The sequence below is a fragment of the Sinohyriopsis cumingii genome, chromosome 18, assembly GCF_028554795.1.
Source record: "Sinohyriopsis cumingii isolate HCF-2022 chromosome 18, ASM2855479v2, whole genome shotgun sequence".
Classification (NCBI taxonomy): Eukaryota; Metazoa; Mollusca; class Bivalvia; order Unionida; family Unionidae; genus Sinohyriopsis; species Sinohyriopsis cumingii.
This window is the reverse complement of record NC_142978.1, coordinates 51,750,958-51,768,622: the sequence shown is the minus strand read 5'-3', so window position 1 is coordinate 51,768,622 and position 17,665 is coordinate 51,750,958. Positions and strand designations below refer to the sequence as shown.

Genomic DNA, 17,665 nt, shown 5'->3' with positions numbered 1-17,665 from the left:
GATTGGCTTTTCTTGTTCTGTTGATGTGATTTATTTATTTAGTCTTATTAGCTGTCAGGTAATTGAAATAGTATTTGCTTTTGACGGGACCCTTGATTTCTCAAGCACCAAGATTATTGGAAGCTTCCAACATACAGCACCTGTACACTACACCAACTTCCAGATGTACAATGTCCAAGTCCACCTCCCACCCCTATCCAGCACTGTAGTGCAATATCCATTAATAGATATTTATATAATGAGTGACAGGCTAATGTAAATTTATGATTAATTTTCCTCAAATTGAGATTGTAAATCATCTCACTTGTGATATTGTTGACAGTACTAGGATTTTTGTAATGGGTAGATGCTTTGCATGGGATGAAAAATTGTTCGTTTTAAAACAGTACACATTGAAGTGACTCAATTCTTTAAAAAATGCATTATTTTCTCATGTTTGAGTCATCCTCAATTTCTTCTCCAAGGTAAAAATTATCCCCATACTAAGTAAAACAGTCAACTATTATTGCATCCTATTGTAGTTTCAACTTCATTCCTATATTTCTTCCGGAGAAGTACTAACTGAGGAAGAATGTTACTTGCCTTCAATAGAAAGCAGAATTAAATCCTAAAGAGAAAATGAAATGTTGATTGACTTCATTCTCATGACTTGTGCATAGAATGCCAAAGGAAACCAGTGTGATTCAGCTGGTTCTGGAAAAGTTGTTTGTAAAAACATCAGAAATTTCATTGAGTCTTTTGTATAAAAAAGAATCATTTCCTTCAAATTTCGAGGAAATGATAACCTATGCTGAATTTTATACAGTATTTGTCATGTCCAGACTTGTATCTAGGGAGCCATGGTAGCTCAGTTGGTAGAGGGTTAGACTTGTAATCTGAGGGTCATGGGTTTGATAACCACCTAGATCAACCAGTCATGTGACTCGATGTATACTTAAGAAGGGCAACTAGTTGCCATCTCCTCTGCATGATACAGCCAGTAACGTTAAAAGTTCCGTAAAAGCAACTAAGAAAACTACCAATCTAGTGCATAACAGGAGTTGTATCTGAACATGCAACTAAAGCACTGGATTTCATAGCGTAAAAAATAAACATACATTTATGAAAAATTCTATTAGTGCGTTGATGTCCATCCATCACATATCATTCTCTAATGGCATTACAAGGTTTTATGATCTCCAAGATACTTCTAGATCTGACAGACATCCATTGCAGATCATTCTCTAATGGCATTACAAGGTTTTATGATCTCCAAGATACTTCTAGATCTGACAGACATCCATCACAGATCATTCTCTAATGGCATTACAAGGTTTTATGATCTCCAAGATACTTCTAGATCTGACAGACATCCATCACAGATCATTCTCTAATGGCATTACAAGGTTTTATGATCTCCAAGATACTTCTAGATCTGACAGACATCCATCACAGATCATTCTCTAATGGCATTACAAGGTTTTATGATCTCCAAGATACTTCTAGATCCAACAGACATCCATTGCAGATCATTCTCTAATGGCATTACAAGGTTTTATGATCTCCAAGATACTTCTAGATCTGATAGACATCCATCGCAGATCACTCTAATGGCATCACAAGGTTTTATGATCTCCAAGATACTTCTAGATCCAACAGACATCCATTGCAGATCATTCTCTAATGGCATTACAAGGTTTTATGATCTCCAAGATACTTCTAGATCCAACAGACATCCGTCGCAGATTATTCTCTAATGGCATTACAAGGTTTTATGATCTCCAAGATACTTCTATATCTGACAGACATCCATCACAGATCATTCTCTGATGGCATTAAAAGGTTTTATGATCTCCAAGATACTTCTAGATCTGACATCATCCATCACACATTATGCTTTGATGGCATTACAGTTGGCCATTCAAATTGTTGCTTTAGACATTTTCAAAATGTCTCACTTTGCATATCTAGGAGTGGTTTACCTTACCAGCTGTAATGTCATTTGAGAATTCTGCTAAATATTGACAATCAAGAAGACCAGAGTCCTCATGTTGAGTCCATAAACCAGGCATTGCTGTAAATTGCATGACCATGATCTGGGGTTGAAAATAATTGAGTGATTATATTGCATGATAGATTGTTTGTGATTAATAGTGATAATTACTTTGGCTTAATAGTGATTTATCCAAAGTATGAAGAAAATCCATCAAAGGATTTGGGAAATATAAGGGAGAAGAAAAAAAATAATTTCCTAAAAGTCTAGCCATACTTTGATGGCTTTGAAAATGCATTCAAGCCCATAAAGTCGTTGTGTAAAACAGGTCCCGATATAGGCACTCATTCAGCTAGTCTGAACAAAATACAGTGCTACTTGAAGTCATGTGTCTCCTGCAAGCCTGACTTTTTCTTTAGCTCTCATTTTCATCCATATTCATCATCATCTGACTTTGTTTGGCACCTTCTGTCTCCCGGTAGTCAACTAGTGAACATGTAGTTGCGTTTGTTGAAGAAGAGTTAATCCCATCCACCCGTCAGGTCTCTTTTTACGGTAATGGGCTGATATTTCCATATCTGTTTTTAACACCTGATAATTAACATTCCAACACCAACCTGTTGTACTGACTACAGCAGGAATAACTGTTAACAAACAATGGGATAATCATTATGGGAAATGGAAATATTCACTGTTCAATTGCTTGCAATATGATTGATGACATTGTCAAGCTATGTCCACATTATATCAGCTTGACATTTTAATGTTTTCATAAAACAATGCCCCATAATTTGAAGGACGTTTAGCTGTGAGAAATCTGATGATTTCGAATTACCTCATTAAGATGTAAATAAACAATTAAATTCAGGTAAAAATCTTTTTTTTCCCCATGCATTATTTGGTGCATCCTTGTGTACGACAGATTGAGCATATATTGGCTACTGTTCAACCAGCACTGAAAATTGACTGTACATACAATAAATACACTGAACAATGACTGTATATATGATACATTGAACAATGACTATGATACACTGAAAAATGACTACATACAATATACTGAACAATGACTTCATACGATACACTGAAGACAAACACAGAGAAGATTTAATGGCTATTTTGATAGTTAAATATTAATTAGATTAACAATTGTCAACTCTTAAAGAGCTGAATGGTTTCAAAAATAAGTTCAAGTGCAAGAATACAACCGATTTTGCCATATTACTACATGAAACTTGTTTATTTTGGCACCAAACTTGTACTATAAGAAATTACTGTAAAATTTTGGGAGTCACTACATGTTCATGTTATTATCTAATTCATACAACAAAGCATGTTATAGTGGAGTTTCTCTGTATATAAGATAATGGCATTGCCATCTAAAGTTACTGTCATTACTAATTTTCCAGCTGCATGTGTACTTTGTCAAATTTTATCTTCCAACCAATGTCGAATTACATTTTACTTTGGGGCATTTACCAAATCATCACATTTTTTGTCCATATTTTATTCCTTTAGACATTTTCGCCAGATAAGTTTTACTAAAAAGTAAATGCTAGATGTCCTGTCAGTTCTGCCTTGTCACCAAGGCTGTTGTCAATAACTATGACTGCCTGGGAGATCTAGCATTAACTATGACTGCTTGGGAGAGAGATCTGGCCCAAATAAAGGTTTTAGTCTGCAAGTTGTATTGCTTTTAAAACTGTTTAAAGCATTGGTACCCATCAGCAACATTGCAAGAAGATTAGATCTTGTCCAATTTCACCGACTAAAGAAATTACATTTATGAGATGTATAAAATAATTAAACTTAAATTTCTATGTCCACTCGAATCATTCAGAAATAATTGGAAGGTTTATAAAAACGTTTCATATGAAGTAAAAGCATAGATAACTGATTTTAAACAATGTTATCTCAGAAATTTGAAAATTTGAGAAGATTGAAAAGAACTGAACAAACTGTTGGCATCTGTTCGAATCTTTAATTTTCCACTTTGTATTGATTTTAAATGTTCATTAAAAAAAAAGAAATATACACTTTAAAATTACAAGCATTATTATTTTATTTACTGATATATAAATTACATCACATGATAATGTCCTTTAGGAATAAATGACACCATTATTTGCAGTACATGTTATACTTGCATAATACATGGAATTTACAGTGTATGCTATACCTACATAAATACAAGGAATTCACAGTATGCTGTGCCTCAGGCAAATGATATTTAATATGCTTCAATGTAAAACTTTAAAATATATTGCCTAAATACTGGTAACACCACCATCACTGCAGGAAAACTGATACCTATCCGGCAGTCTGCTGACATGGATGATGGGTGCTAACACAAATGATCAGGTACTAACAATATCAAGTGCTAACATGATCCTGCACAAATACCGATAATCCAGTGCTAAGGCAGGTGATCATATCCTACCACTGATGATAAATTCTGACACAGAAGACCAAGGAAAATGTATGACAACTGGAAAATTCATTACAATTTTGAATGAATCAATGTTATGTCAAAGCTGATGATTAGAAATAAGGATCATGGGTGTTGAGCTTTGAAAAGTGTACCCTTGTCCATACAGCATACAAGGGAATAATATCACCCAACACTTTTAACAGAACAGTTTGATTTATCATGTAATCTTTGCAAGTGTCCTCGTTTTACATGATTATATGATAATCCATGTCATTAATACCAGCGATGTCATGTCCTTTGGTGATGTGAAGCCTGTGCCTAAACTAGATAACCATTAACATTGTGTCCTTTAGCAATGTGAAGCCTGTGCCATAGTTAATGGATAACCATTAACACTGACTGTGTCCTTTAGCAATGTGAAGCCTATGCCTAAACTACAGGATAACCATTAACACTGACTGTGTCCTTTAGCAATGTGAAACCTGTGCCTAAACTACAGGATAACCATTAACACTGACTGTGTCCTTTAGCAATATGAAGCCTGTGCCTCTGTTCCAGGACAACCACTAACAAACCATTGTCCTTTAGCAATATTAAGTGTGTGCTACATCAATATAATGCTTACACTTAAATTGCAAGACAACCAGCAAGATCATGTAATTTAGCAATGTAAAACTTGAGCCTGATAACCAGTAACATTGTCCTTTAGTCATGTAAAACCTGTACCCAAGTTGCACATAAACAACTAACATTGTCCTTCACTAATGTAAAATCCATACTTGAGTTACAGAATAACCAGTAACATCAAGCCCATTAGTCACATAAAACCTGTACCCGAGTTACAGGAAACCAACAACATTATGTCTTTTACTAATGTAAAGACTGTACTTGACTTACAGAGTAACCAGTAACATTACATCCTTTAGTCTTGTAAAACAGGCACCCGAGTTACAGGATAACTGGTAACATTATGTCCTTTAGTAATGTAAAATGTGTACTCGAGTTACAGGATAACCAGTAACATTATGTCCTTTAGTCTTGTAAAACAGGCACCTTGAGTTACAGGATAACTAGTAACATTATGTCCTTTAGTCTTGTAAAACAGGCACCTGAGTTACAGGATAACCAGTAACAGTATATCCTTCAGTAATGTAAAATGGGTACTCAAGTTACAGCATAACCAGTAACATTATGTCCTTTAGTAATGTAAAACCTGTACTTGAGTTACAGGATAACCAGTAACATTATGTCCTTATGTAATGTAAAACTTGTAGTTAAGTTACAGAATAACCAGTAACATTGTCCTTTAGTGATGAAAAATGGGTAATTGAGTTACAGGATAACCAGTAATGTCATATCCTTTAGTAATGTAAAATGGGTACTTGAGTTACAGAATAACCAGTAACATTGCATTTAGTAATGAAAAATGGGTACTTGAGTTACAAGATAACCAATAAAATCAAGCCCTTTAGTCACATAAAACCTGTACCTGAGTTACAGGAAAACCAACAACATTATGTCCTTTACTAATGTAAAACAGGTACTTGACTTCCAGAAAAACCAGTAACATTATGTCCTTTAGTAATGTAAAACCTGTACTCGAGTTACAGGATAACCAGTAATGTTATGTCCTTTACTAATGTAAAATGGGTACTTGATTTATAGGATAACCAGTAACATTATGCCCTTTAAAAACATAAAACCTGTACCTGAGTTACAGGAAAACCAACAACATTTTCTTTTACTAATGTAAAGACTGTACTTGATGTACAGAAAACCAGTAACATTATGTCCTTTAGTCTTGTAAAACAGGCACCTAAGTTACAGGATAACCAGTAACATTGTCCTTTAGTAATGTAGAACCTGTACTTGAGGATAACTAGTAACATTCTGTTCTTTAGTAGTAATGTAAAATGGGTACTCCAGTCACAGGATAACCATTAACATTGATCTTTAGTAAAGCAAAACCTGTACTTGAGTTACAGGATAACCAGTAACATTATGTCCTTTAGCAATGTAAAACCTGTACTTGCGTTACAGGATAACCAGTAACATTATATTCTTTAGCAATGTAAAACCTGTACTTGCATTACAGGATAACCAGTAATGTTACATCTTTTAGCAGTGTAAAATGGGAACTAGAGTTACAGGATAACCAATAACGTTACGTCATTTAGTAATGTAAAATAATGGTTACTCTAGTTACAGGATAACCAGTAACATTGCCCTTTAGTAATGTAAAATGGGTACTTCAGTTACAGGATAACCAGTAACATTAAATCCTTTAGTAACGTAAAACCTGTACTTCAGTTACCAGGATAACCAGTAACATTATGTCCTTTAGTAATGTAAAACCTGTACTTAAGTTACAGGATAACCAGTAACATTATGTCCTTTAGTAATGTAAAACCTGTACTTGAGTTACAGTATAACCATTAACATTGCCCTTTGTAATGTAAAACCTGTACTTGAGTTACAGGATAACAAGAAACATCAATGTAAAGTCTGTGATTTAGCAATGTAAAGAATGCTATATTACTGTAAAGCATGTGCTTAAGTTACTGGAAAATCCAAATCTCAGTCAGTGGCAGACATAAGGATGAATGCCCATTTTGACGCCTATATGCCCATTTGTGGGTGAGACAAAATTGGATGATCATTGATCTTTGGGAAGAAAAAATGTAGCCATTTTCTAAAAGCAGTGACAATTTGCTAAAAACCACTGTTAGCTTTTCATTTTCAACTTGTGGATGCAAATGCAACAGTTCTATGTTGGACCTTCATGACAAAGATCAAACCTTACTGGTGCTGTACAAACAGTTCATGACAAAGATTTAACTCCACTGTAATAATGCCGTACAAACAGTTCATGACAATGATTTAACTCCACTGCAATAATGCCGTACAAACAGTTCATGACAAAGATTTAACTCCACTGTAATAATGCCATACAAACAGTTCATGACAAAGATTTAACTCCACTGTAATAATGCCATACAAACAGTTCATGACAAAGATTTAACTCCACTGCAATAATGCCGTACAAACAGTTCATGACAATGATTTAACTCCACTGCAATAATGCCGTACAAACAGTTCATGACAAAGATTTAACTCCACTGTAATAATGCCATACAAACAGTTCATGACAAAGATTTAACTCCACTGTAATAATGCCATACAAACAGTTCATGACAAAGATTTAACTCCACTGTAATAATGCCATACAAACAGTTCATGACAAAGATTTAATTCCACTGTAATAATGCTGTACAAAGTTCGTTACTTCTAATACCCTTGACAGCCAAAAGTACCTATTTAATAAAACCAATGCTTAAGTGGCCACTTGCCCTAGCCTAAATTATTACTTCTACATGTATTTAGAACTGCTTATAAGTATTTTTCATTTGGATATTTAACTATAAATTACAATTAAACCTGCTAAATGAATTCCTCCAAATAAGGACCATCCATTTATTCAGGTCAAGTTTCATAGGTCCCATTTTATACATAACACGTGTCTACCTGTATATAAAGACGAACTGTTCATAAGGAACATTACTGGTTTAGTGCTATATGTCAAAACATCACAGGGAGATTATTCAGACAATTGGAGTAAAGTGACTTATCTAAGGACACAGCACAGTAGCCAACTTAGGTTAATCTGAATAGGATTTAAACCTGCATCATTTTGGTCAAAGGTCTGGCACTCTAACCACAGTAGCTCATGCTTCCTTTAATCACCTATTCTACTTCCCCACACCCATTACATGATCCCTTGAGTGGTCATCATACAGAGACTGAATCATGTCTATTCTACATCCCCAAACCTATCACATGATCCCTTGAGTGGTCACTGTACAGAAGCTGAATCGGGTCTATTCTACATCCCCAAACCTATCACATGATCCCTTGAGTGGTCATTGTACAGAAGCTGAATCAGGTCTATTCTACATCCCCAAACCTATCACATGATTCCTTGAGTAGTAATCATACAGAGACTGAATCAGTTCTATTCTACATCCCCAAACCTATCACATGATCCCTTGAGTGGTCATTGTACAGAGACTGAATCAGGCCTATTCTACATCCCCAAACCTATCACATGATCCCTTGAGTGGTCATTGTACAGAGACTGAATCAGGCCTATTCTACATCCCCAAACCTATCACATGATCCCTTGAGTGGTAATCATACAGCGGCTGGACTGTATGTATAATTGTGTTTTGACTGCTTTGAAATGGCACTTTTTATGGCCATATCATGCTGAGGAAATGGAAGCTAAATGCCTTTTTTTAAGAGACACAGTGGCAGCTGCCCTGGTGGACAGTAAAACTGTGACCCTTGGATTGAGTCTGACGATTTAGCAGTTTAGTTACCATGGTGCTATATCTATAATCAATGTCAATTTAAGGAAATGGCAAGAAACAAGTTTTATATGAGAAATGAGATGAGAGCGATGCATTTTAACTGATTCATTTTTTTAGGCAGTACTTTCACAAACAAGAACTAATTACATCCACATCACTTTATTTAAATCTCAAATAGGACTGTTGATGCCACTGTAATAAAATGTTCCAATCGTTCTGATGTTCAGCAAGTTGCAATTCTGCAGTGTCTTTGGTCCTGTTTATAAATGTTGCCACCACACACATACACACCATGACAAAAGAGTAAAATCATGAGCTGTGGTCTTCATAGTAGGCCACAATAGCAAGGTCTAAATTCATTTCTGTTTTCTGGAGATAGTGTTTGGCCACTTCTGAGTCTGTCATGTTTGTTACACTTAGAAATTCGGCAACAGACTGGTTGAAAACCAGCTCCACAGGGTCTTCATCTTCAAAGGGTAACATTGAGCGAATACCTGGGGGAAAAAAAAACAAGAAAAAAGTATTTTGAGGTAAACTAAGCAACATGTATTAATTATCCCATTAAAATATGACATGATTTTTAAAACAAAAGAAGTTTTTCTCTTTGTGTTAAAATCCAAAAATTATTTTGGAAGATCGAGAAATACCATATATGGTCACTTAAAAGCCAAGTCCAAAATACATAGATCTAAACTCTGTGATCAAATAATGTGCTGACAAATCTGGTTGTTGTTTAGGACTAATCATTAGAACAAAAAACAAAAAGACTGATCTGCTGGCACAATATAAACGGCACATACGGGTCTACGTTCCCTGTAGTTCAGCAGGACTTTTAAGTGAGTATATACAGTATCCATCTTCATTTTTTGTCACCTTTCATGATTAGATTTTGCATCCAGATGTGGGTGGATACAATTTCAGTTATTATCTGGTTTTCTTTCTTTATTAGCTCAACAGAATCCATACAGCTATGGTCTATCACACTGACCTTGTAAATAAAAACTACAAAATAGTGTAATGATTTAGAAGTCAGCTGGAGTAATCAAAAGTGGAAAAACAATTAAATGGTCTAAGCAAATCACTTAACATGTGAAATAATACTTTATTGTTATGGAGAAAACTTCTACATCATTAGGTGTAACTTAGGTAAATGTTTTTGAAGTTTGTTGTAGAAATGGAGAGTCAAAAGACAAATTGTTTCCTTCGTATTGAAATATTTTGCAACTTTTATTGCCAACCTCTGCATGTCAGGTTAAACATGTGATATAAAAGTAGTACCAATCTATCTGCCTATATAAAAGTAGTACCAATCTATCTGCCTATATAAAAGTAGTACCAATCTACCTGCCTACATAAAAGTAGTACTGATCTATCTGCCTACATAAAAGTAGTACTGATCTATCTGCCTATATAAAAGTAGTACCGATCTATCTGCCTACATAACCATCTCACCTCTGTCTGCGTGGGTTCGAGTCTAGGATTCAACCACTGTGGGCATGTGAGAAAGCTTGCCAGTAGCTTCTCATGGGTTGGTGGTTCTTCCTGGGGTTTTCCCGGGTTCTTCCTCCACCATTAATACTGGCCGCCATACATAGCCTATCGTGTGCTGAAAAATGGCGTCAAACCCCACAACAACAACAACAACAACAACTGCCTACATAAAAGTAGTACCAATCTATCTGCCTACATAAAAGTAGAATCGATCTATCTGCCTACATAAAAGTAGTACCAATATATCTGCCTATATAAAAGTAATACCAATCTATCTGCCTACATAAAAGTAGTACCGATCTATCTGCCTACATAAAAGTAGTACCAATCTATCTTCCTAAATAAAAGTAGTACCAATCTATTTGCCTACATAAAAGTAGTATGAATCTATCTGCCTACATAAAAGTAGTACCAATCTATCTGCCTACATAAAAGTAGTACTGATCTATCTGCCTACATAAAAGTAGTACTGATCTATCTGCATACATAAAAGTAGTACCAATCTATCTGCCTACATAAAAGTAGTACAGTCCTACCCTCTTATATCAACAATATATATATGTTGACAAAAATACCTGATCCCATGGTCTATCATTACTACCAAATTTATCAAGCTTATGTCAACATCGATATACTAAAACTGTACATGTAGACAGAAGCCCTCAGTCTCAACGTGACAAAAATTCTTTGTTTTCTTATCATGTCAAAAAGCTGCCAGTTCTGGAAAGTTGGTTTTCACTGCAACTTCAAAAGCACAAGCACCATTCATCAAAACAAGCTGGCTAAAATCTTTTATAAAAACAAAGCACCCAGCATTAAAAAAAGTCTGGACCAAACTTGTATACATACAATTAAATCTGTTAAATTCTTGCAGTTTCCAAAGTTATTAATGACTGAACAAATTGATTCTGTTGTGCAAGTTTCGTTCTCTGCAGGAACAAAGTAACTCTGTTTATGCTGATGACAGCTACCACTGGCATCATAAAATACAAATTAAATTGACAATGATCTCTTGAAAGAACAACTGTCAAGGCTAAAACAGAAGAAGCTTATACAAAATTCAGAACTATCATTATCACCCAACCCTGCCCATTTTGCTGCAAGCATTTAATTTTAATTAATTTAAATGTTAATAAATTTCCATTTTAAATTGATTTATTAAGTTATAGAATATCTTAATTATATGCATCACTTTGTTTGCATGTTCTGGAATTTGTGAATGTCAACTGAGTACAAGTTTTACTTATGCATAATCAATTCAAAACCTGGTGACATATTTTTTGATTTTCCCCATGAGTAGCCTCTTTCCCTTGGTAACCTCATTAAGAAATTTACGTTTCTTGTCTTATGCAGCCCAAAATCTAGGCCATTAAGTACATGAATCATGTATACAACAACTAAATGACCACATCCTACAGTAAAAATCAAAATCATGTTAAATGTTTAGTGACATGTTGGTTGACATATACAGTACATGAAATGAGGACTACCATTTTTTTCACAGATGTATTTATACACTGCATACATTTTCTAATGAGATGTGACTGATACAGGAACTTACAAACATGTAACCTATATCAAATTTGAAGGTAACACAAATGTAAGTATATTTTAAAGTGGTTTTGTCTTCATTTAATGAATATTTTCAGTGTTTATTTTTTTTCAAAGTGTAAATCCTATGCACTGATCACAAGTTAACCCTTACAAACAAATTTCACTTGTTCTGCTTATGTCAACAGTATTACCTCGATCCTTAAGGTGGTCAAGATAAAAGTACTGTACCAATCTGCATACATAAAAAATGTACCAATCTGCCTACATGAAAATTGAAACAATCTGTCAACATAAATGTAGTACCAATCTTCCTACATAAAGAAACAATCTGCAAAATGAAAGCAGTACCAATCTGCCTACATGAAAATTGTACCAATCTGCCTACATGAAAAAGTACCAATCTTCCAACATAAAAGTAGTAACAATCTGCCTACTTGAAAATTGTACCAGTCTAACAACATGAATGTAGTACCAATCTGCCTACATAAAAGTAGTACCAATCTGCCAACATGAAAGCATTACCAATCTACCTGCAGAAAAGTAGTAGCAATCTGCCTACATGAATACAGTAGCAATCTGCATACAAGAAAATTGTAATGATCTGCCTATATACAAGTAGTACCAATAAGCCTACATAAAAGTAGTCCAATCTGCCTACATGAAAATTGTACCAATCTGCCTACATACAAGTACTACCAGTCTGCCAACATAAAAATAGTACCAATCTGCCTATATGGAAATTGTACCAATCTGCCTAAAAGAAATTGTACCAATCTGCCTACATACAAGTAGTACCAATCTGCCTATATAAAATTAGTCCAATCTGCCTATTACATGAAAATTGTGTCTCTGTGTGTGTGTGTTATTTGGAATTGTAATGTAGCTTTAAAAAAAATTCAGTCATATCACTACGATCTCTCCAGTGTGACAGTTTTATAGTGATGTCTTGCACTGGTGCATCATGCTGCAGACATGTAGCATGATGTCCCACCCAGTTACATTATCCTGACACCAGGCCTACCAGTTCTAACACTAACCTCTTAATGCTGAGCACCAAGCGAGGCGGCTGTTAGTACCATTTTTATAAGTCTTTGGTATGACTTGGCCAGGGATCAAACCCATGATCTCCCACATCTAACCACTAGGCCACCTAAGCAATATATGAAAATTGTACCAATCTGCCCAAAAGAAAATTGTACCAATCTGCCTACATACAAGTAGTACCAATCTGCCTATATAAATTTAGTCCAATCTGCCTACACGAAAATTGTACCAATCTACCTACATAAAACAGTACCAATCTACCTACATACAAGTAGTAACCAGTCTGCCTACATGAAATAGTACCAATCTGCCTATATGAAAACTGTACCAATCAGCCTAAAAGAAAAATTGTACCAATCTGCCTACATCCAAGTAGAGTAAAAACTGCAATGAGCGACCTCTACTATGGGCGACCACCTGTCATTTCCGACCACAATCATAATGCACGGATCAGTTTTATTATATAAACGCTCTGTTATGAGCGACCACCTGCTCAACGCAACAAGCAACCACGATGTCTTGGCAAAATATGCATTCCAACACTGCTATGAATGACCGCATTGCTAAAACAAGGATAAACTCCACCATCCATTATTTAATCCCCGTAAAAAAGACCACTCATACCGTTCAAAATTTTTCATACAATTTTAAAAAATAGGCTGGCTACCGATGTCTGAATTTATTTTGCTACAGTGTTTTATATTTTTGGTCATAAACCAGAATAAAGTATATGCAGATTATTTCCTAGTCTGGTTCCTTGCGTCGTATGTTCCCTGTGTTGATCTCCGCTATTCATATAGGGTTGAGCAATGCAGGGAGCATAAAAAGCAGGGAACCAGACTAATTATTCCTGCACTTAGCCTGCTTCTCGGCCTTATAGTAGGACCCAACATCCCTATCAACAACCATAACAGACAGACACCAATGACCTATATTTAATCAATTGTTATAACGACCGCTTGATTAGTAATGATTGTTCTGACAAAAAACAAACATCAAAGGAATATTTTTAAAAAAAAGGATTGATGCTACTGGTGATAGATGCAACAGTCCATAAACCAGGCTAATGTATATGTCACGAATTGCAGATGTAGTGCCAAAGTGGACATAATGGTCGTGTATATTGTTTGTCTATAGAGTTAATCCATTTGGGGTGGGGGGGTAAATAAGGTCTATGTCTATTAAACCAGCCAGAGAGAATCATTTGTAGGATTCAATTGATAGTGTTCAAGACTTGTGATGTTTGTTGTATTTCCCCTCAATGTAAAGTGATTACATCCCAATCACAAAGCGGTCATCTATTCAAGTTGGTGTGACCGGGTTACACGCTTTGCTTATAGAGTTAATCCCTGTATGTCATCTTTGAATGAAGCTGTTGACTTTTGTCTCTGAGAAATGGTTCTGTTTCTGGATGAAATAATTGTTTCTTTTTATTTTATTAATTGTTAAACATGCAATGCACATGTATAGATTTTTCATATTTTCCCACAGCCCAGTCAAAACCGTCTTTATGTTTGATATTACAATTAAGCAGTTATAATTTTAACACCTAGAACCTTTATAACAATGGATGAACCTCCAACTGAAAGGAGACAAATTTTAAGGCTGGAGAAAACAATTATTGTAACTGAAAGAAGTGAAAAAGAGCAGACCACTAGCAAAAACATGGTTTAAACATCGGTAAAACAAATTTAGGTTGTTATAAAGGAAAACAAGTAATTCAGAAATGATTTCTTATGCAAAAAAATGTGATCTTCAAATGTAAATGTGATTTCGTGTTTAATGATAGAAGTATATCTTTATTGCTATATAATTTTGTTTTAGATGAATGCATACAATATTTTAGCAAGAACTATTAATAAAGAATAGAATATATGTACAGTGATTGTGGTTATTTTTCTTGAAATTGTTACAAGACTGGACCTTGGAAACATATTTTTGTACAAATCTACTATGAGAGACCACCTGTCTTGAGAGACTGCTTTTTGTTGGCAGAAGGGGTGGTGTCTCATAACAGGTTTTACTATAGTACCAATCTGTTTACATAAAAGTAGTCCAATCTGCCAACATAAAAGTAGTCCAATCTGCCTACATAAAAGATGTGCCAATCTGCTTACATAAAAGTAGTACCAATCTGCTTACATAAAAGTAGTCCAGTCTGCCTACATAAAAATAGTATCAATCTGCTTACATTAAAGTAGTCCAATCCGCCTACATAAAAGTAGTACCATTCTGCTTACATAAAAGTAGTCCAATCTGCCTATATAAAAGTAGTGCACATCTGTTTACATCAAAGTAGTAACTAATCTACCTACATAAAAGTATTACCAATCTGCTTACATAAAAATAGTCCAATCTGCCTACATAAAAGATGTGCCAATCTGCTTACATTAAAGTAGTCCAATCTGCCTACATAAAAGTAGTACCAATCTGCTTACATAAAAGTAGTCCAATCTGCCTATACAAAAGTAGTGCACAACTGTTTACATAAAAGAAGTACTAATCTGCCTACATAAAAGTATTACCAATCTGCTTACATAAAAGTAGTCCAATCTGCTTACATAAAAGTAGACCAATCTGCCTAAATAAAAGTAGTGCACACCTGCTTACATAAAAGTAGTACTAATCTGCTTACATAAAAGTAGAACCAATCTGCGTACATAAAAGTAGTACCAATCTGCTTACATAAAAGTAGTCCAATCTGCCTACATGAAAATTCAACCAATCTGCCTACATAAAATTAGTTCCAATCTGCCTACATGAAAATTCAACCAATCTGCCTACATGAAGATAGTACCAATCTGTCTGCAGAAAATTAGTACCAATCGGCCTACACAAACACTGTAAATCTGCCTACATAAAAGTAGTACTAATCTGCCTACATGAAAACTGTGTAGAAAGAAAAATAAGAAAAGAAAGAAAAAATGAGTCACAAACAACAAATTAAAGACTTCTGGTTGCCATAACCATACTAACCAAGTGTACCACCCAAATATACAGGGTCCATTATAGTATACGACATGATATTATCCTCATTTCCTGTACACAAATTCATACAACTTTAATAATTTTGCTATAGTGCAATCTAGCACATGATGCAGTCACAGTTATGTCCCTCAGCTATCATGTTAGAATGAGGGATAACTGTATTCATAATTTTTCTTCCTGTTTCCTTCACTCCTTTCAACACTTTCTGTCACACCAGCTATGACAATATGGATTCATATTTCCCTATAACTTTACACTTTCACTTATTGTGACACAACAAGTTAGTTAGCTTTTTGTCAAATATGACCAAATTCTGTTCAGCAGTTTGCAGAAGTCATTTCAATTAATTCCTATTTTTAGAAAGGTGTGTGTTTTTTGACACACTGTTTAAAGGCTTTTCTATATTTAGTAACAGTGGCCATATCTGATGATTGATCTGCATCATTTGTACCAATTAGAAGTCTTCATGCTAAGATTTTTTGTGTCAATTATGAATAAATTCTGTTCAGCAGTGTTTAAAAGGTCAATTCAAATTATTTTCTATTTTTAATGGCTGCCATATTTGATAGTTGATCAACATCAACGGTACAAACTTCAAAGACCTCTGACAGGATGCTTAAATTCAGTTAAGCAGCTTTTAAGAGTAATTTAAAGTTTTTACTATTGTTAGTAATGGCAGCCAAATCTGATGTCAGTTCAGCATCATTTGTACAAATTGGAAAGCCATTCATGCCAAGATGGCCCATGCCTAATGTAGTCAAAATTGGTTTGAAGGGCAATAAATCAAACAAAAATAGCAGTGGCATAGTAATTTCTCAGTATGGACATACTGATTTGTCAATATGGACATAATGATCTGTCAGCATGGACATATTTATTTGTCAACATGGACGTAGTGATTTGTCAATATGGACATAATGATTTGTCAGCATGGACATATTTGTTTGTCAACATGGACATATTTATTTGTCAACATGGACATAGTGATTTGTCAATATGGACATAATGATTTGTCAGCATGGACATATCTGTTTGGTTTGGAGGGCAATAAATCAAACAAAAATAGGCAAAAATAGCAGTGGCATAGTAATTTCTCAATATGGACATACTGATTTGTCAATATGGACATAATGATCTGTCAGCATGGACATATTTATTTGTCAATATGGACATAGTGATTTGTCAATATGGACATAATGATTTGTCATCATGGACATATTTATTTGTCAATATGGACATAGCGATTTGTCAATATGGACATAGCGATTTGTCAATATGGACAACTTTAGATCATGACCATAATATTCACAAAGTTTCAATGTTATCCATTAAAAAAACTCTAAGACTAATTGCATTCACAAAAATCTGTCAAAGACTGCAATGATCTTCAAGACAAGGGTAACAGTAATAAGGGAGGAAGGTAATTTATTGAGATGTTCTTTTTCAAATGATGACATATTATAATGTCTGATCACCATTCAGTAAAAACCACAAGTCAAACTGTGTTCACAAGATTTTGTCATAAGCGTCTTTGGCACCAAGTTAAAAGGCAAGAACACTACACAAAACTGCTCAGGCAAAGCGATTTATCACAATATGCATCTGCAGATAATGACCATAAACTGCATTGTAATAATGACCATAAACTGCATTCTAATAATGACCATAAACTGCATTCAGATAATGACCATAAACTGCATTGTAATAATGACCATAAACTGCGTTCAGATAATGACCATAAACTGCATTCAGATAATGACCATAAACTGCATTCTAATAATGACCATAAACTGCATTCAGATAATGATCATAAAC

At 34.7% G+C, this 17,665-nt stretch overlaps 1 protein-coding gene across 5 annotated transcripts in view; it reads right to left on the bottom strand.

Annotated features, from left to right (window-relative positions):
* Window positions 1-3,938: 3,938 nt before the first annotated feature.
* Window positions 3,939-17,665, bottom strand: part of LOC149776639 (uncharacterized) — a 55,675-nt gene continuing 41,948 nt past the window's right edge. For 4 of the 5 annotated variants that reach the window (XM_089941146.1, XM_089941145.1, XM_089941149.1 and 1 more), the window contains exon 10: window positions 3,939-9,267. In XM_089941146.1, coding sequence (XP_089797272.1) covers window positions 9,083-9,267 — 185 coding nt within the window. In that variant the 3' untranslated portion in view covers window positions 3,939-9,082. The remainder of the gene's footprint in view (window positions 9,268-17,665) is intronic. The other variant, XR_016416079.1, reaches the window with a different exon arrangement.